This window comes from Castor canadensis, chromosome 11 (genome assembly GCF_047511655.1).
Source record: "Castor canadensis chromosome 11, mCasCan1.hap1v2, whole genome shotgun sequence".
Classification (NCBI taxonomy): domain Eukaryota; kingdom Metazoa; phylum Chordata; class Mammalia; order Rodentia; family Castoridae; genus Castor; species Castor canadensis.
Window position 1 is genome coordinate 138,403,149 of NC_133396.1, and position 22,090 is coordinate 138,425,238.

General features: G+C 37.7%; 1 protein-coding gene and 1 long non-coding RNA gene across 8 annotated transcripts in view; one reads left to right on the forward strand and one right to left on the reverse strand.

The window, feature by feature from the left end:
* Positions 1-22,090, reverse strand: part of Akt3 (AKT serine/threonine kinase 3) — a 286,879-nt gene that overhangs the window by 89,181 nt on the left and 175,608 nt on the right. For all 7 annotated transcript variants that reach the window (XM_074048785.1, XM_074048783.1, XM_074048781.1 and 4 more), the window contains 2 exons: positions 15,757-15,901; positions 8,562-8,693 (listed from right to left, as the gene is read on the reverse strand). In XM_074048785.1, the coding sequence (XP_073904886.1) occupies positions 8,562-8,693; positions 15,757-15,901 (277 nt within the window). The remainder of the gene's footprint in view (positions 1-8,561; positions 8,694-15,756; positions 15,902-22,090) is intronic.
* LOC141413986 (uncharacterized) overlaps positions 15,897-22,090 on the forward strand; it is an 85,009-nt gene continuing 78,815 nt past the window's right edge. The window contains exon 1 of the long non-coding RNA XR_012439106.1: positions 15,897-17,980. This is a non-coding gene — a long non-coding RNA (uncharacterized lncRNA). The remainder of the gene's footprint in view (positions 17,981-22,090) is intronic.

Here is a 22,090-nt window from a genome sequence, read left to right on the forward strand (position 1 = left end):
CAGTCCTAGCTTAAAAGAGTCTCAAGAAACAGAGCTGCCAGTGATCAAGCCAAAGCAGATGTGCCAGAAAGGGCTAACTAAGCAGGATGGGTTGTTCAAACCCTGAATGTTCCTAAAAACGAATCTTTGGGATTGGGCTTTGGCTGAAGGTCCAAAGGGCACAGTGTTTGCATCTTGCCAAGAGCCCCTCTTGTTGTATTACAACATAGCAGGTAAGTGGGTGTGCACAGAAGCACATGTGCCAGAGTGGTCACTTGGAAAAACAAGCAAGCCACAAACACCAAAACTGCTTTAAAACAACGCATTTTCATGAAAAATAACTCAGACACCTGGCTGACTGCTGCAAGAGAGCATTCATGTAATTTATTACCTTCCACTAGGACTTAAACTCTGAAAGGTTTCACCACTCAATATTGCCACACAGGGGACCAAGCTTCAGGCTCATGACCCTTCATGGGGCAAACTATATCCAAACCATAGCATTTTGCCTGATAAAGAGTATTTGTATATGTCAGAGGCTGTGGGCCACATGGTACCAGTTTAACTAGATAGTTTATGCTATCAACAGGACGAATGATAAATACTGTGTGCCTGATTTGGCTCAAGGCAACTCAGAGCAGTTACACAGATGCATACTGTCTATGTGACTCACTCCCAATAAAAATCCTCAATTCTGGGTTGCAGGTATGGCTCAAGTGTGCAGAGTGTCTGCTGTCTAGCTGTGAGTTCAAACCCCAATTCTGAAAAAGAAGCCTGGACACCCCCAACACTGACAACACTGTACAAGTGTTGAAGAATTAACTACTTCCACGCCATTTCACTGGGAGAAGACACATGGACAATTGCTTGCACTTCTGCTTTCCTGGACTTATCATGTAGCTTTCCCTTTCTCACTTTTAATCAGTATTATTTCATTATAATAAACATAAGCAGATGCATGTCAGTTTTTCCTAGTCTTTTTGAGTTCTGAGCCACTGAGCCTTGGTGTGGCCTTAGGGAATCCTGACACAGTTGGTACCAGAAGTAGGATTTATTAGAACAACTCTAACTAAAAAAAGGGCAAAAAAAACAAGAAAAAAATTGATTAGAAAAAGGAAGGATGACAGGACAGGTGATGATAAACCTTTGATGCTTAAATGGATAGCAAGTCACCCATGGTATGATGAAACCTGTGCTAAGTTACTACACATAAAATGTAATTTAGAAACAGGAAAATGTTAGGATGAATACTGGTGCTCAAAAAGTTCAAATTTTGCTGGGTATGGGTGATACATGTCTGTAATTCTAGCACTTAGGAGGCTGAGGCAGGAAGATTGCCAGTTCCAGGCCAGCCTGGGCTACACAGTGGGATCCTCTTTCAAAGCAAATTTCAAATTTCAGACCATGTGAGTTAGGGCCTCTAGCTCCAGGGCTACTATCAAAAGGAAAAGTTTTGATGGAAAAGTTTTTGGCATAGTAGTATGCCAAAAGCAAGAGAGTACTGAAACCCACGGTCATCCTGTGAAGGAGCTATACTAATTTGTAGACTGGTTTCATCAGGGTCCTGAAAACATCAACAAAATGGATGAGCGTGTCTAAAGTAGGGCAGTGTCTGGTTTTGAATCCTGCAGAAAGGAGACAGATTCTTGGACTGATGCAAGGGACACAGCCTACTACTGAACAGTCACAGATGGCTGTATATGAGTTGAACATACAACAAGAAGCTCGTCCCAAGGGGAAAGCTAGCTTGGTGAAGTGGGTAGAAGCCACTTTCAAGATCATTTACCTAAAAGGGGGAACTGTCTTTCTCTTCCTTTAAGTGCCAAGTGGCTAACAGGCTGCATATGCAAATCATAGTTGGCTTTATGATGGCCAGATGATCACAAGCTCCTTACTCAGGTCATGGCAAATACTTTGACTATGGGGACCCCATTTACACTGGCGCCCAATGTAATCTAACTGCTGCAAAACCAAGCAACAATTCAAGTAGCTGTATCAGATTTGCTGTCAGCGTCATCCAATGGGACACACAGATGCTATGAAAATTAGTGACTGATCCAGTGTGGGGAAAAACAAAAAGCATAATTAAGAAACGTACCAAAGAGGGCACAGTAGTTACTGTTCTCATTGCTGTGACTAAGTATCCAAAGATAAACCTCTTAAGGGGAGGAATGATTTATTTTGGCTTACAATTTCAGAGGTGTCAGTCCAGCATGGTGGAGATAGCATGGTGAAGCAGAGCATTTCTCACATGGAAGTCAGGAAACAGAGAACAGGAATATAAGAAGGGCTTAGGGCAAGATAAGAGTCACCAAAGACATGCTTCCAGTAACCTACTTCAACCACATCCCATTTCCAAACTTTTCACCACCTTCCAACAATTCCATATTATGAGTCCATCAATAGATGAATCCATTCATTACACCAAAGCCCTTATGATCTAAAGGTCTCTGGAAATGCTATCACAGACACACTCAGAGGTGTGCTTTACTAATCTCCTAGGAGCTTCTCAATGGAAACAAGTCAACAGTTAAGATTCATCACCACTGGGCTAACTTTACTTTATTTTACTTTACTTCAATTTACTTTTTACTCTATTTTATTTTAGTACTGAGATTTGAACTCAGCACTTGGTATGTGGCTGCTCTACCACTTGAGCCACATCACCAGCCCTTTTTTGTATGAGGTATTTTTGAGATAAGGTCTCACAAACCATGTGCCTGGGGCTAGCTTTAAACCTTGATCCTCCTAATCTCTGCCTCTTGAGTAGCTAGGATTACAGGATGAGCCACTGGCATCCAGCTGAGGCTGAGGTGACATTTTAAATAGTCATTAAGGAATGGGGTAAATAAATTAGAGACTGACACAATGATTTTTGTTGTTGTTGTTTTGAGACAGGGTCTTTCTATGTATGGAGAATGGATTATGAGAAGCCTACAAGAACTTGGACATAAGCAAAGTGAGATGCAGCTCAGCTGCTTTTCCTAAAATGTTTATCTATAGGCTGAGATTTGGCACAGCCCAGACCACAGAAGAGGAAAATGCAGAACAGCTGTTTTTCCTAAGTTGTTTATATTCAGAGAAGCAGGAACCAGGTTTCTCTTGTTACAATGTCACGCCCCCTCCCTGAGAACCGCTGCTCCACCCTGTTTACCACTGGACATAAAACACTGAAGGAGGACACGAAGCTTTTGCTTTGGAGTTTTTGCTTTGGGCTTTTGCCTTGGAGGCTTTTGCTTTTGGCTTTTGGGCTTTTGGGCTTTTGGCTTTTGGATGGAGGGAGGCTTTTTGATGTGGGAGGCTTTGGAAAGGAAAAGGACTGCTGAAGGGAAAAGGAATTGCTGAAGGGAAAGTGCCAGAAGAAGACTGCTGAAGGGGGAAAATTAATTGAAGGGAGGATTGCTGAAAGGAAAAGAATTGCTGAAGGAGAATTGCTAAAGGAGAATTGCTAATGGGGAATTGCTAGCAAATCTGAGGGCTGAGACTTTAAGAAAGCTAAAGAGAGAACATGGGACAGTGCAATATGCTCCGAGAACTTTATACATAGCCTTTAGAAAAGCTAAGCTAAAGAAAAGTTAAAGAGAACATGGGACAGTGCATGTCTGAGCACTGAGGCTTTAAGAGTTATGCATATGCAGTTTATAGGCGTGGCTGTTGTTGTTTGCAAGTCTGAGCAGCGAGGCTTTAAGAAAGCTAAAGAGAGGACTGGCGGTGTGGCTCAAGTCATAGAGCACCTGCTTTGCAAACATGAAGCCCTGAGTTCAAACCCCAGTACCACCACCAAAAAAAAAAAAAAAAGAAAAAAGCTAAAGAGAGAACATAGGTCAGTGCAAGTCTGAGGGCAAAGACTTTGAGAGAGAATATGTGAAAGAACAGCTAAGAGAAAACATGGGACAGTGAGAATCTAAGGAAAGAGGTTTTAAAGAATAGTGAAGCAAGGTTTTGAAGACTTTAGAAGCAAGATTTTAAAGAACTGTAAAGGAGTAAGGCCTTAAAGAATAAAGATAGAGATAAGAAGCAGAGTAAATGAAGAGAGTAATAGAGAAAAGAAGCCCAACACACCTGATCCCACTTTCTGTCTGTCTGTCTGTCTATTCTGTATCTCCTGTCGCAGCCCAGTTAGCCCCAGTTAGGTTCGGTAATAACCAGAAGCGAGAGAAAGCTTGCTCCAACAAGGGACAGAGAAAAAGATCACTCCATTTATGTATCCTAGGCCAGCCTCAAATTCATGATCCTCCTGCCTTCTGAGTGCTGGGATTACAAGCATGTACCACCACTCCTGGTGACAGATTTTGATGGAGCATTATCAAAAACTGGGTGAACCAGTGGGAGCCCTTATGGATGCCCCAACATTGGAAAAACTATAAAAAAATGCACTGTACCATAATTTAAAGGAACATAAAAAAATGGGAGGCAAAGATGACAATGAAAAACCTCCCTTTTGAGGCAAATGATCAGGACTACGACTGACAGAGAAGCCGGGATTTTTTCCTTTGACAACTCTCTGACTAGGAGCAAAAGGCCATTTTCACACCTGTAGGTAAAATAGGAGGTAAAGAAAAAAAACTTCCCAGGACTCCTTGGCGTAGGAGTCCAGTGCACTGTGATTCCCAAACTTGTTGGTGATGTCCTAACAAGGACTACAATGAGACTGGGAGGATATGAGGATGAAACAGTTGATGGAAATTAAGTAAAATTGTGGGTGAAGAAAAGAATGTTTGAAGAAACTACAAAAGTTGAGTGGGTCACTCAACTTTCCCTGAGTGTGCTCTGGGAAGGATGTTAAATCTTCATGACCAGACATTTTAGCTACTGTACTACAGAGCGCATGTTGGCTGGCTTGTATTAACTAGATATACTAAAAAAGAACCTACAGAATTTTCCCAGCCTACACAGATTATTAATTCAAAACATTATCATGGAGAACAAAAAGTTTATTATTTAAATTAGTAACATTTTAGAAGTTCGGGTGCTGTACCATAGCCTTTTGTATCCCAAGATAAAGGCAAATGATTCACAAAGAAAAGCAGATTATCAAGACTTGAACAAAGTGGTGTCACCTACAGCACCAGCAGTACCTAGTATGGCCTTAACAGTGCCAAAACTACAAAGAAGTAAGGGAGACTGACTGATACTCAGTACCTGATCATAATATGTTTTTTTCTTGGTCCTAATCTCAGATAAAAATTAACTGTGATATGGCTTCAGCTGGTAATGATTCCATTTTATTATATTGTCACAGGGTTATATGAATTTACCATCTTTTCTCCTAATTCGTTTAGATGGAATTTTAACTTGATGTGGGTCCTGAATAGGAAAACTGACAAAAGGGATGTTATTAATAAAAGGTACAACAGAGCAAGATGATATAACAATTATAAACATTTACATACCCAATAATGAATTATCAAACTATATATATATATATAGCAAAAATTGACAGTATTAAAGAGAGAAACATACACACAGGACACTTTCCAGGATAAACCACGTATTAGGTCACATATTAAGTCTCGACACATTTAAAAAGATAGTTATCTTGCAAAGATTCTTCTGTAACTACATTGGGATGAAGTCTGAAATCAGAAACAGAAAAATACCTAAAAAAATTCACAAATTTATGTAAATTAAAAACACAAAAGAGAAATTAGAAAACAGAGATGAATAAAAGCAAAAACAGCATACTAAAACATGGAATTCAGCATAAGTAATGGTAAGGGGAAAATTTACAGTTATAAATGCTTACCTTAAAAAGGAAGAAATTTCTCAAGTCAACAACCCAACTTTATAACTTTAGGAAGTAGCAAAAGAACAAACTAAGTCCAAAGCTAGCAGGAGTTAAAAATAAAGATGAGCAGAGTGATAATTAAAAGAGAAAAATGAGAGAAAATCAACACAACGAAAATGTTGATTTTTTGAAAAAATTAGCCAATTTGACAAATCTTTAACTAAACTAAGAATAAATATATAAGGAATGAGGGACACAGAAAATCTCCAATAGAATGTCAAAGTAGCTGGGCTCGTGTGGCTCATGCCTGTAATCCTAGCTACTCAGGAGGAAGAGATCAGCAGGATCATGGTTCAAGGTCAGGCTAGGCAAATAGCTTGTGAGACCCTATCTCAAAAACACCAAGCACAAGAAAAGTGCTGTTGAAACAGGTATGAGGTCCTGAGTTCAAACCCCAGTATACCACAGTAATAAGTGCTGTAGACAAGATCAACGATTGGTATCAAAATTAATAGATGAAAACTTATAAAGAAACTGTATTCGTACAATCTCAGAGTATTTCCTTTAGATATTTCATTACAAGGGAAAAATAGTAACTTTATAGTGGAGAAACCCAGTAGATAGCATCTGGATTAAGGGATCAAGGCTTACTTCCTGATATGATGCTCTAAAAGGACACACCAGTATGTAAAACCTCAGGTGTCGTCAGACTCCAAAATGCCAAACTGTTCCATCATTTTGCTATAAATAATCACACTTTTTTCAAAAAAAAATATACCTGTTGGGGAAAAATATACCTGTTGGGGAAATCAGGAAAAACTATATCCATCAGGATATTCTATCATTTGTGAAATATACCCAAATCTGTGTAGACACCCAGTGTCTAATATGGCATTCTCAAGTTTGATGAAAAGAGATTAAATAATAGAACCCAGGTGAGGCGGTATATAAAGGGAAACAGAGGAACTGATACTTACTGGTGCTGAGACACAATAGGCGGTAACAGTAATAACAGCAAATACCTAAACAACATTGTTTTCATTTCATACTATTTAAATTGTAATGACTATGCAATTTTATTTATAAAATTTGTTTAATTTTGATGGCAAATACTATCGCAGTTATTTACTAATTCAAGCCTGACAAGAAACCTAATAGGTGAGTATTATCATCATTTTGCAGAAGAGGAAAGGTGAGAAATCTGGGATCATTTAGTATGTGGCAAAGGCTTCTACACTATACTTCCTCCCAGAAAATAGCAGTTTAGTTAATGACAAGTGCCAGGAACTACATGCTAACTACTTTACATATCTTGATCCTTATCATACTGAAAGCCAGTAGATTTTATTCTACCAACTTTACAAATGAAAAAAACACAAAACTCATGGACAACATACTGCAGGTTATTTATTAAGGCTTCTATCTAGTAACTGTGAGAAGTGCCCCTTTGCGTGAGTCACTGTGTTGAGCAAATAAATGTGACCTCCCAAACATTCTCGAATGCCATTTAGGGAAGAGTACACCCCTAAAAAAATGGTTGCTACAGGTTATTAGGTGGGATGTGAATCTTGGCCTGCACAACTCCAGAGCAAATGTTCTTTTCAATAGGAGACTTTGACTTGTGAAGAGCTGAGATGGAAGCAAATGCACAAAGACGAGGGAACACACAGAAGGAACAATGCACTCTGGATGAGGGAGCTACAGTTGCAAATGCCTGAAAGTTAAAGTAGTATTTAAAGTATAACCATAATATTATATATCATTGAATTAAGACATAGAGCATAGACTAATTTGTAAAGTATGTCTCTCAAACTGGGATTCAAGGCAGAACTCAGGGTGAGAAGTGACACTGTTAACATGTTAATTATTTGCAAAGGTCTATGATGGATAAAGTTAGGGTGTGGGAATTAAGGCCTCCCAAAGGAATTTCAAACACTGTCATTTCTTTCAGTCTCACCATTCTAGTATTTTAAAATCTGGTTCAGGTATTTTCCATCTGAGGTTAATATAAACTCTACAAATTATGAGCACAAAATCATTTACACTGTTCTACTCTTTCATTTAGTAACAAATTATGAACATTGGGCTGTTATGGCTTGGCTGTAAAAGCCCCTTCCCCCCACCCCCCGCCCCGAGGTCAAATGCTCAAGGCTTGGCTGCCAGTTAATGAATTGTTGGAAAATAACTGGACCATGAGCACTCTGATATTGTTGGATGAACACGCTGATAGGTCATAACTGAACAGACTACTGGGAGATGGGAAGAGCTGTAGGAAGTGGAGCCTCGCTGGATAAAGGAGGTCATTGGAGTGTGCTGTGGAGCAGTGCATCTCACCCCTGGCTCCTGATCTGTCTCTCTGCTTCCTGAACTCCACCTCGTGCTTCCCATCACAGCGCTCTGCCTCACCACGGCCCAGAAGCAATGGACCCAAGTAGCCACAAACTGAAACCTCTTCAAACGGTGAGCCAAAATAAGCCTTTCCTCTTTTTAAACTGTTTCTTTGGTATTTTGTCACAGCAAAGAAAAATAGACTGTCGGGGGGGGGGCGGTTAGAATATTAAAAAGCACCACTAGTGTAGTTAGTGGTGGACATCACAAGTATATAGTAAAAATATACAAACTTACACATCTCCACTCCCTCAAGGGAATAAAATAGCTTCAGTATAATTGATACAGTATCATAAACTTTTGAAAACCTTCATATAAATATTAATAGATATTACAGCAGCAGTAGACTACAATCACTACTGTGATTTATCAATGGGCCTTCTACTTTTTAGTACGTGCATCAAGGAGCACAGACACATGTTTACACTGCAGATGAACATTCATTGCCAACCCTGTAATCATTTACCTTTGCAATGATGACTTCCTTCTTCAGAATCTTCATGGCGTAGTATTTCCCACTTGCCTTCTCTCGAACCAAAATAACTTTCCCAAAAGTGCCTTTACCTAGTAGTTTCAAATAGTCAAAATCATTCATTGTCTGAAAAATATAAATTAGAAAATCTACTATGAAATATTTGATACAGTTAATTTGTTAGCATGTATGTATATATTTGCAATATCTGCTCAAAATTGTTTTTATCAATTTCAAAGTAACCTTAAATGAAAAAGAACTGAACTGCCACTGGTCGTCTCACTGGCAATCAAGGATGCTGAAAATAACTTAAGCAGTACTCAAATACTGAAGAAAATTATTTTGATTGTACAAATTCTCAGCCAGTCTAATGAAAGGGCATGGGGGTAAAAAATGATTTTCACGGACATGAGTTTTCATGGATTTAATAGTGCTGCTACCCTCAGACAATGTGATAGTCAAGAATATACCAAAAACATTTCCAAATATGCCCAAAAGAGCAGTGCTTCTGAAGGAGCTACTTGGAAATGCACTCCAGCAAAATAAGGATGGAATCCAGAAAGAAATGTTGAGTACAACCCTGGATCTCAGTTGCAAACTACAAAAGACAGCAGTTGTGACTTCTGAGAAAGCAACTGGTGCAATTCAGAACAAGAAGGCAGGTGTCACTAAGGAAAATGTCTAATCTGCCTTTTTAAGTTTCCCTTCTAATACCTACCTGAGTCAGGTGATCTCCACAATTCTCAAGGTGGACCTGGCTCTTATTCACTACAGTCCCTTACTGTATATACTTCATGTGCTCTGCTTTACTACAAACTTCTACAATTTTAAAATTGTCAAGCAATATACGTCCCTTACCCAGCTTTTCATTTTTCTGGTCTTACCTCCTTTTGAAATTCCTTTACTATTACTTAAATAGGCTTTTTGATGGGAACTGTGTATACTAATTACTTTCTTTACTTTAAGCTCAGTTTAGAGATTTGTGAATACAAATTAGGCACTTAGGTTTTATACTGCACAGAGAAGTCACTAAATGTCACAGTTTCTTTTATAACTTATTTCTGTTTGCCATCCATCAGAAGTAAATATGAGAATGTGTCAAATCAATTGGCTTCAGTTTCTACCTTAGAAAACAAGGAAAAAGTAAACTAAACCCCAAAGTTTTAGAAAAAAAGACATGATAAAGCAATAATCAATTCAATTTTTTAAAGAAAAGAAAACAGTAGAGAAAAAAAAATCAATAAAACCAAAAGCTTGCTCTTTGGGAAGATCAATAAAAATTGATGTCTCCATCCAGATTGATCAGGGAAATAAAGATAAGAAAATATAAATTACCAATGCCAGGGATAGGAAAGGTGAAATCACTATAGATTCTAAAGGGATACTCTAAATAACTAAAGGGATTTTCTAAAGATCGCAAAGGGAACAGAAGAGACAGCTTTTTGCCAGTAAAACTGACACTGAGATGAAAAGCAAATTCCGTGCTTATCTCAAACTACCAAAGGTCACTGAAGAAGTTAATAGATAACTATCCCTGTATTTTTAATGCAAATTGAATTTGCACTCAAAAACTTTTCAACAAGTGAAACTCTAGGTGTAATAGTTTCACTGGTGATTTTTACAAACATTTAAAGAAAAAAAATGGTGCCAATTTTATACACATATTTCCTTAAAACTGAAAATGAAGAAATAGTTTCCAATTCATTCTACGAAGCCAGAATTACTCTGATACCAAAACAGACAAACATACTGCAAGAAAACTATGGACCAACAACCTTCATGTATACACATGTAAAAATTCTAAATGTTAAAAAATAATACTTAAATTCATTTCAACATAATTTATTGCCTATAATGTTGATAATTTTCTCCAAATGTCAAGTTATAATGTCTTAACCATTCAATAATATCTCTACTTCAAAGGAAAAGGTAAGCGGCAAAAAGGTAACGGGAAAATAACGTGGTTGTAAATATATGGGATACAGTAACATTCGAGTATTATTTGAATGAATACAGTATTCGAGTGGATAACAGTTAATGTAAGGTAGATTTAATTTTATTAGCAGATTTAAAAAATAGGGGAACTACTTGACGTAGGCAGTCTCCAAAGATAGGGGCTTTCTTCCCATGAAGTAGAGTCAACTCTCACACCCTTGGCTTGGCCTGTTTTGTGTTTTGAACATATACTAGGGATCGAAGTGATATTTTGCCAGCTTGAGAGCCAGCCTTTACATCTGGCAGCTTATCCTTTCTCCTTAGGAAGCTCTAGAAATGCAGCTCTCCTGCGATAAGGAAGCCCAGGTTATCTTGCTAGAGAGAAAGAGCAGGTGGGCAGGCCTTGGAAGATAAAGATACTACATGAAGAGAGAAACCATGTGCACTGCCCCCAAGGGACCACAGCTAAAGTAAACAAAGTACCACAGACAAAATAACAGACATGAAAGCCAAGACAGAAAGCCTTTCTTGGATTTTTTTTTTTTCTTATTTCAACTCAGCCCACATGCAGCTGAAGGAAGCTATGCAAGACCATCAAAATGAACCACCAAACAACAAAATCATGAGAAACAGTGCATGGCTATCATTCTAAGGTATTACAATTGGGGGAGTTTGCACCATGGCAATAAACAGCTGAGAGTCTCATAACCAGGAGTATCACATGCTAATATCTTCCTAATTTTTATCTAAAAGCACTAGAAAATGATAGTAAACTATACCTAATTACTTGTATCATAGAAAATAAAACTGAGATTAGGGGATAAAAACAGAAAGTAATTTATATACACTGCTTTATGATATTCTCAGATGAAAAGCAATGTCTAGTTATAAAACATTACTCTATTCCTGAAGCACTGAAACTCTTAGAGACAATGAAGTTTTTAAAAATGATAGCCTTAATTGAATTTCACAGCTTCTGTCACTTTGTCATGCTTTAAAAAAATGGAATTTTCATGGAACTTGGTATTAGTTAAAAGGCATCCTATATGACATATAGGTTGCCTTTTAACCTATATCATATCTATTTTGATATCATAACCTATATCATATCTATATTCATATCTATTTTGACAAAACTTCAGAAAATTAAAAGGTATCTTTACTACCAAATGCTGACATTCAGAATGGCATACACAGACAGCACATGCTCTTTATAAATGGAATATAAGCTATTATAAAATGTTTTCCTCTTTTGGATGATGTCAAGGGATAAGATAGAAAAAACACTTTAATTTTAAAAAATGGAAACATGAAGCGAGACATGGTAGCTCACACCTATAATCCCAGCACCTAAAAGGCAGATCAGGAGAACTGCAAGTTCGAGACCAGCCTGGGCTACACAGTGAGATACTGTCAAATGAATGAATAAATAGTGTGGATATTCTTCAGAAAAATTAATTCTCTAAAATCCAATCCTAAGAATTTATTAGGGAAATTTTTATGTGGCTATACTGTTTCCTTTACATGTTTATTTTGTGGTTTTAGGTCAGGAGATCAATATGTATGTATAATGAATATCTGGTAAATATACTGAAATCAAAAAGAGTAAGTGCTGCAGTTACTCTTTAAATGCAGTAACATTTTAAACACAAGTACATAATTTATGAGGAAAATAAGAAACCTAGAAAAGAACAGCAAGGTGCTGGCATATGAATTTTGAACAGATTCACAATGTTAAAGCAAAACCAAGTAAGTAAAAGGGGAGAAGGAAGCCTTGCAGCTGGCTGTCTGCCCACATCACTCCCACCACGTTCTTTCTCGCTGGACAAGGACAAGCAAATCTCGTCCAACACTGGTCCTCACACATGGCAGCTCAGGGCTCCGCCATGGAGTCACAGGCCCAGTCAATTCCTCAGCAGTGATTATGCCAGTCCTTCCTCTTGAGTCAGCAGACCCAAAGGTGAGACCATGTGATCTCAGCAGGACTGATCACTGCATGGTTTCTAATCCCAAGTTGGAGTTAATGAGAATGTAGAAGACACTGCTTATACATCTTGACATTATAGAACGGCCTATACCGAACAACTGAAAATCCAGAACTTTCTCTTTTAACTTTTTATCCTTACATGCTGTTCCTTTTCATATACGTATCAGGGTGGGAATAGAAGAATGGCAGCCTGGCAGACCAAAACTAGACACTTTTGAGTCCTCTAATCAAGTTTTTTTGAAACACCCTCTTTAAATGCAAATATAAAACAGCACTAAAATTTGGTTGCCAGGTCCTTGCCTCTCTTCTCCCTATTCTTCCCTCTCCATGAACCCTAACTACAGCATAGATACTGTGGCAATATTTTATGACTATGAAAAGTAATCACTTCGCTGTCTGCTCCGTACAAGAGACAGCAGTCAACACCACTCAGCATCACCACCACAACCAATAGCTATCCCTAAGTCCCATTACCCATCTGCAAAATGTAAAGAAGCAAATGTACTCCACAAATTATGAAAAGAACATTCTTATTTTGAATTTGTGTTAGTCCAAACTAAAAAAAACCTCTTAACTTCTGTGATTCTTTTCATGATACTTGATACACATAAAGGATACAGTTACAGAGTCATTTATTATATGCAAGTGGCACTAACAGTTGATCACTTGTAACTGAGTCATTAGGTCCATTACACATCAGGTAATGGTACAAATGTTTCCTTTCTACATGTTTTGTCATTTAAAACTATTTTATTGTATTTTTACCAGAACATAAGTAAAACTATTTTAAATTATTTCATTTAAAATGAAATGAAATCAAGAACAATGGAAATCAAGTATGGGTAAGACAGTGAGTCCCAAATAAATGAAAAATATTCTATCAACTTTTCATTTTGGAGAATCAGTTTTATAAAGAATTGTAAGAGAATCTTTACAAAGAAATTTATATTTAATTATCTTTATGTGGCCAAACAGAGTACTAGCTAACTTTAGTAGCTAATATTCCTTGTATACTTACTATATGTAAGCACTTTATACATACTTCCTAATTTTAAGCCTCACAACTATGAGTTAAAAAATACTACTATTATCGTCCTTTGGTAGATAAAGGAACAAAAAGATGAAAGGATTAAGAAACTCCCACACCATTATACACACAAGGCCAGGATTTCACTCAAGCAATAGGACTTTGAGGTTCTCTCTTTTTACCACTATTTTGTAACATCAAAATTCTAATTAATTTCCCCAAGAATGCTCCAAACAAAATTAACTCAATCCAGGCATTGTGCTGAACAACTTTTCTACAATATTTTAAGAAAGAATACTAAGAGAGAATATTTACATAATTTTATTTCCTGCATAACTTGCTTATATTACAAGAACTACAGATTGCAAAGAGTCAGTATACATGAACCAGAAAAACCAAGTTAAGTTCCATAGTAAGTGTGTACAGTTTAATTAAAAGACTTGTATGCTAGAGTAGGATGAACTCGTCTATCAGATGACTCAATTATAAAATGGGTTAAAAGTTATCTACTCAGATGATTCTTAGATGGTTTAAAAGAGATAGTATATATGAAAGTACTGCTGAAAGCCTACCACAAAATAAGCATACAATAAATGTTTACAAGTGATAACTACTGATGGGGATGAATTGCAAGAAAATACACACTAGAAATTTTCAAAACAGGAAAATGTATTATGCTTTTATAATCATTTATAACCAGTCTTAACAGGAAAAAAAATCCTCATTTATTTTTCCACTTTTACACTGCTTAAAATTGTCTCTTCATTTAAAAACATTCTGGTAATTTTCCTTGTCTATTTCCAAAAATCTTCCATCTACTGGACATAGTGCTTAAAGTTAGAATGTGATAAATTCCCCATTTTCAACCTCTGCTTTAACAGTAACCTGAATCTATTAAGCAGATGTTTAGGAATTCCAGAGAATTACAGAGGGTTGAGCAGGAATAGCTTATTTTTGAATGGGGAAGTCTAAAATTCAAAAGATAAAATTAATTGGGACCTGATTTTAAATTTGTCAATATAGTAATACTTTGAGTTAATGGTGTACATCTTCACACATCTATGCAAAAGAAACTTTCTTATTTCTGAGTTGGTAATTAAAGCTAAATTGTTGTTCTTTTTGATTGTGGAACACAGCAAGTTAAACTGACCTAAGAGGTACTCAGTTCAACCAAAAAGAGGATTAGTCCACAAAGATGACAAATGTTCATATACACATCTGGCCAAGATTAAGCATCAAATATTACTTTAATTAAAACAAAACTTCACATTAGGGAAGAATAATGAACGCTATAAAGCTGTGACTGTTATTATTAAGATCACATTTAGTGTGTGGAAGAGAGAGGATCTGATCTCAGGCAGTATAACTCCAGAGTTCTTTTCCTTAAATTTTATATTTTTCCATTTTTTTCTTAATATCAAATTTGGGGCTGGGGTATAGCTTAATGTTAAGAGTGCTTACCTAGCATGCACAAGCCCTCGGCTCAGGTTCAATCACCAGCACTGCAGCACCCCACACCCCAAAAAAACCCAATCAAATATTATGGATAATACTTGAGTATTTGTGTTTTCTTACCTGAAGATTAACTCATAAACTGTTATATCAAATATATTCCAAGTTATAGAGAGATAATGGCATGTTGATCTCCTTTCAAAACCCTAATTTTGAGATTAATTTCAAAATACCATTTTTTCTTAAGGAAGTTGCTTCTGAATTTTCTGTAGCAGTGAAAAACATTATTTACATTTTCCATAAGTTGGGACTTATGCTGGAGGGCTGAGGAAAGGAAGCCTGGTTTCCTAATTTGGCTCAGGTATTAAAAGAAAAGCCATTATTTCTGAGACTGCTCATGTCTCAGCTGACTTTAGAAAGGATGAGGGCACTAAGCAGGAAGCACACAAGGCCATGTCTGCTTCTGCTTTTCCAAATGCAAAAGGAAAACATTTTCAAGTTTCTAAAATCGTATTTAAAAACAAGGGGAAAATGCAAATTATAAAGATGTGTGATAGTCACAACTCTCTTGCAAACCTCATCAGCAATCAGATCTAAAGTGCTGGTAAATCACTTGGTTTTAAATGATAGATATTTCAAGTTAAATAAACCTGAAAAAGTATAAAGTAACAGCCACTGTACATAGCTCATAAGCAAACTGGCTGACTCCTGTCTTACATGTGGTGAGAGCATGTGTCCTGCAGAGGAACAAGCGCTGTGCTAGCGGGAGATAAGCTGTCACTGTCTACCTTTCTTTTGTGGTGACTTGTAGAAGCGTCCATCTCTTCCTCTCCTGCATTGTCAATTTGAGAAGTTGGACTACAGTTCATTCTCTCCTCTTCTTGCCTCTGCAGTCTGTCTGCCACAGCCTGGATAGCTTCTGTCCATTCTTCCCTATAAAAATAAGTAAAAATTTCTCATTAACAGAAGAGGATGAGAGATTTAAATATTTTATAATCTATGAAACCATAAAATCAACAAAACACCTATAACTGGATAACCCCCACTTCTCTACCATCACCCCAAGATGAAGAAGCATTTTGAAAAGCATACCTAAAACAGAAGGAGCATTTATTTTAAGGTATGTTTCACAAAAATTAAGAAGGAAACAAATTATTTCAATCTAGAAAGAATCACTTAAACGTACAGATAAATTTTACTTGCATATATCCTACCTATTATGCAAATTGAGTCTCAAAAGACCACTGCAGGTTTTTTTAAAGTTTTCTTTAGCCACTTCAAGTTCACCAGAGACATCTCAAGAAGTTCCAATAGAAGATTCTCAAAGTTAAAAACACAGAGCTCCAAATCATTTTAATTCATTTCAATCTATTATGGCATGTGTACATGTAAATGACTATTTTATCTTCTGATTCAATTGACCTTTTACTCATTTATATAATAAAATGGCCTAGCAATCTATGATAATGCATTTTGGTTTTAGATATCATCCAGTATGGCAAATCCATCCTTCTTATGCTTACTGTTTCCAAGACACATCTCTTTATTAGTGTATATTTATAGTACAAAGGGGTATCATTGTCATGTATCTACGAATGCATGGAATATACTTTGATCAAACTCATCCCCTGTGCTACTCTTTTCTATCACTCCCCATCCATACAATAAATTTTATCGGGGCTCATGTTGCTATTTTCATAAGTACAAGTAAAGTGCTTCACTCATATTTATCCCCCTTCACCTTCTCTTTTCTTCCTTCCTGGTCCCACTGAAGGATTTCCACACCTGAAAAGTCTCTGTTTTGCACTGTCATTTATTTTTTTAGGTCTACACTCAACATATGAGAGAAAACATATGACATTTGTCTTTCTCGGTCTGCCTTGTTTTGTTTAACATGGTGCTCTCTGATGCATCCACTTTCCTACAAATGACACAATCTCATTCTTCTTTACGACTGAATAATACTTGATTGTATTTATTACGCACTTTCTTTATGCATTCATCAGGTGATAGATACCCAGACTGAACGCATGGCTTGGCCATTGTCAACAGTGCTGCTCTAAAGAGGGAGTGCAGGTGTCTCTAGGGTACGCAGATTTGCATTCCTTCAGATGCATGCCCAGGAGTGGTGCAGCGGAATCATATGTGATGGTCCTAACCACCACAGTGGCTGCAAAATTCACATTCCCACCAATGGTGTATTTTGGTTCCTTATCCCCCACATCCTTGCCAACATTTGGTTTTGTTTTCTTAGTGACTGCCATTCTGAATGAGGTGAAATGGAATCTCAGTGTAATTTTGATTTTCATTTTCCTTTATGGCTAAGGATGTTGGACAGTCCTTCAAGGACTTATTCATCAACTGTACAACTTCTTTTGAGAACTGTCTGCTCAACTCATTTGCACATTTATTAACTAAGTTATTCTTTGAGTGTTTAATAATTGGAGCACAAAAAGGACGGTGGCATGGCTCAAGTGGTAGAATGCCTACCTAGCAAATGTGAGGCCTTGAGTTCAATCCCCAGTACCACCAAAAAAAATACCACCTACAAAACTTTAGGAGGATCCAAAATGGCGACTAGGGTACAGAAGCAGAAAGCCTAAGCTCCATGACTCCAAAAACCTCCTTGAGACATTGGAGCCACACGTGGGTAATTCTGACTCCTTCTAGCCAAAATAAAAACTGTGATCACATTACGTGCAGGAAAAAATTCAAAGACTGACCCTCAAATCAGCCTTTATTTGCACCTAACAGCTGCAACTCATGACAGCAATGTGGATCCAGCCCTAGGAAACCCTCCTCCCCCACGGTGATTTTTTTTTCTTTCTTTCCTTCATTCTCCTTCCCCCATCAAGCAGAAATAAAGCATCAACAAGAATCAAACTTCTGACGTCCTGAAACCCTAGCCCGTGGAAAGCCTCCCCATGCCAGGCTGCACTGAGAAAAGTGCAGCCATTTCTCTCCACCACTGGCTCCAAACCTGCCTGTGCGTCAACTGACAGAAAAAAACAGGTGAGCACCTCGTACCATGCAGGAACCCCCCAACCACCCCCGGAACATAAACCAGCACAGCCCTCATTGCAGACTGATTCCCTCATCCCAACAAAAGTGAAAATCAAACAGCAAACTATAATCAAACACATACAGTGGAGGGAGCAGGTGGAACGCTAACCTGCACTGGAGAAAGGGGATGGGGCAAGGGGCTAAACTCAGCACAGAATTTTTAGTAAACAAATATAGGAAAGGTAGTGAAGGCTAAGAGTGGGCAGGCGATAAGCCACTCCCAGAAGCAGGGCAGGGAGTGGATCACAGACTCATCTCCTGAGCCAGATAGCAGCACCCAAAACTGAACTACCCCAGAAAACAGAAAAACAGTGAACTGTAATCTAGCATGGACAAGAGAGGGGGCAGGTGGGATGATGAACCTGACCCAGAGAAAGGGAAGGGGACAAAGAACTAAACTCCCAGTGCTGATCCCTCAGTACACAAACACACCACCTCCAAAGCAGGGCAGGAAGTGGATCACAGAACTTATCTCCTGAACCAGAGGGCAGCATTCAAAACTGAACTGCCTCACCTCACTGGGGAGGAGCTGACCAACCAGCTACAGCTGAAGGGTAACACAGCTATCAGCTGTGGAAATCAATGACAACTCTGCATGATCTGGCAAACTTACAGCACCTCACAATTTCAATTTAACTGGTAGACAGAAGAACAAAACACTACTCAAAAGCCTGGTGAGGCCATGTCAGAACTTCTGCTTATATGCCAATACCAGGACTGGATGCCAGAGGAACAACTCCAGAACTTAGTAAACTAAGACTGAAATTCTATTATTCCTGAACCCAGTGTTTTTTTTTCCTGGTTTGTTGTTGTTGTTGTTTGTTTGTTATATTATTGTGGAGGGGGGTTTAAAAAATTTTTATTCCTATTTTATTTTTTTCTTTCTGTACTATCAACTTTAACATCAATATTTTCTCATCCCTATTCTTACCGCCTTCACTCTCTCTCCTCCTCCTGTGCTAAAATCCATTGCTTTCCTTCCCAACTACTCTTTCTGCCTCTTCTTATCTACTTTCCCCCTGCACTCAACCTCCCCTGCAATTCTCACCAAACCTGTCACCAGACTACCCCTTCCTCCTACACACTCACCACCTACTGACCAACCTACTATACCGACTTTACACAACCTCAACCCCCTGTAATCCCTGACATAAGCACTCTACACTACAACAACAGAAATACACTCAAGCACACACAAGGGCCACAGAACCCAGCAGGCCCCCACTCACCCACCCCCACTTCCTGCCTCCCCTTTTAATGCCACCCTAATCAACTCCCCAAATTTCTATAGCTAGCCTAACAAACTTTAACTCCCTAAACTCCCACTGTTTATATATATTACCACCAAGGGGTCTTCTATATAATATATAAACAACTGGTCAGGTATTGAACCTGTGAATTAGTTATTGCTAAATGACTCCTCCAGACAAGGGACAGAAATAGCACACCAACCTAGCTAATAACCAAGACAGCCACAACACAAAAATCAAATCAAGGGAAAGAAAGCAGGTGACTAAAACCACCAACTAGTCTATCAAGAACATAGTTGCATAGTAAAAAGTGGAGCAACGTGAAGAAGAAGGGATGGAAACCACTCTCCTCAAAAAAATAATTTAATACAGGACTCAGAGTTAGAGGGAAATGAAGAAAATGGATACCCAGTTCCTGATCCCAACCAAACAATGGTAAGTGACAATAAGGAGCCCAGCAATGCCCACAAAAACACCCTCAAAGAAGGAATCCTGCAAGAAATCACTGAGAGTTTCATGGAGAAGAGTTACATGGTTAACCAAAATGTACAAGATGCACTCAAGAAATTTCAAGACACCAAAAATAAAGAACATGAGAAACAAATTAATGAACTCAGAGCCACCCTAAGTATAGACCAAAGTGAAACAGAGAACACTATAAATAGAAAAATGAATTAAAAATGAAAACATATGGAAAACCTCAGAAAAAATAATCAAACAGAAAAACAAAACACAGTGGAAGGCCACTCAAGCAGACTAGAAAAAGCGGAAAACAGAATCTGAGAACCTAAACATAAAATAGAAATTAAAGAAAAAACTGAAGAAATGTTAGTCAAACAACTCAAGAGCTGTGAAAGGAATATGCAAGAACTCACCAACTCCATCAAAAGACCAAACCTGAGAATCATGGGTACTGAAGACGGAAAAGAGGTCCAAGCAAAAAGGATTCCTAATATGTTCAATAAAATAATAACAGAAAATTCCCCAAATCTCAAGAAAGTTTTGCCCATTCAGGTACAGGAAGCATCCAGGACACCAAATAGTTTTGACCAAAATAGAACCTCCCCATGGCATATTATCATTAAAAAAGCAAGCACAGAAAATAGAGAATTCTGAAGGCTGTAAGAAAGAAAAAACAAATAACATAAAGGTAAACCCATCAAAATCACAGCAGATTTCTCAACAAAAATCTTAAAAGCAAGAACAGCATGGAGTGAGGTATTTGGGGCAGTAAATGAAAATAAATTCAACCCCAGGATACTCTACCCAGCAAAACTATCATTCAAAATAGATGGAGAAATAAAAATCTTCCATGAGAAGCAGAAACTAAAACAGTATCTGACCACCAAGACAATACTACAGAAGATTCTACAAGGAATTCTGCACACAGAAAATGAAAGCAAACAAAACCATGACAAGACAGGCAGCACCAAACCACAGGAGAAAAAAAGACAAGGAATCAGAGAGTAGTATTGATTCAGCTGCACACAATCAAGCCCTTAAACAACAAAAACAACTAAATGGAAGGAATCACCACATACCTATCAATATTAACACTGAATGTCAATGGACTCAACTTCCCCATCAAAAGACACCATTTGGCAAACTGGAAGATCCAATGATCTGTTATTTACAGGAGACCAATCTCATTGACAGAAACAAACACTGGTTTAGGGTGAAAGGCTGGAAGAAGATTTACCAAGTCAATGGCACCTGAAAACAGGCAGGAGTACCAACACTTACGTAGACAAAGTAGACTTCAAACTTATGTTGCTCAAATGAGATGAAGAAGGACATGTCATACTAATAAAAGGGGAAATACACCAAAAGGAAATAACAATTATCAGCCTATATGTACCCAATGTCAGTGCATATTGATCAAATCTTAGGGCACAAAGCAAGCCTCAGCAAATATAAGAATATAAAAATAATCCCCTGCATTCTATCTGATCACAATGCATTAAACCTAGAACTCAACAACAAAAACAACAGAAACAATTGGGAGCTGAATAACACATTGTTTAATGATCAATCAGTGGATCACAAATGAAATAAAAGAGGAAATTAAAAGGTTCCCAGAAGTTAATGAAAATGAAAACACGACCTACCAGAACCTACAGGACACATCAAAGGCAGTCCTAAGACTGCCATGAGTGCATATATTAAAAGGTCAGAAAGATCTGAAATCAATGACCTAATGCTACATCTCAAACTCCTAGAAAAACAAGAACAAGCAAAACCCAAAACAAGCAGAAGGGGAGAAATAATAAAAATAAGGGCCGAAGTTAATGAAATAGACATAGAAAAAAACATACAAAGAACCAATGAAACAAAAAGCTGGTTCTTTGAAAAAATAAACAAGAATGACAAATCTCTGGCAAATCTGACTAAAATAAGGAGGAGAAAGACCCAAATCAGTAAAATCAGAAACGCAAAAGGGGAGGTAACAGCAAACACCAAAGAAATCCAAGGAATCATCAGAGACTACTTTGAGAACCTATATTCAAATAAATTAAAAAATTTTGAAGAAATGGACAAATTTTTAGATATTTAGGACCATCCAAAACTGAACCAAGAGGATATTAACCACCTAAACCATTGTATAACACAAAATGAAATTGAAGCAGCAATAGAGTCTCCCAAAAAATAAAAGTCCATGACCTGATAGATTCTCTGAATTCTATCAGACCTTTAAAGAAGAACTAATACCAACTATGCTTAAACTGTTCCATGAAATAGAAAGGGAAGCAACACTGCCTAAGCTCATTCTATGAAGCCAGTATTACACTCATCCCAAAACCAGACAAAG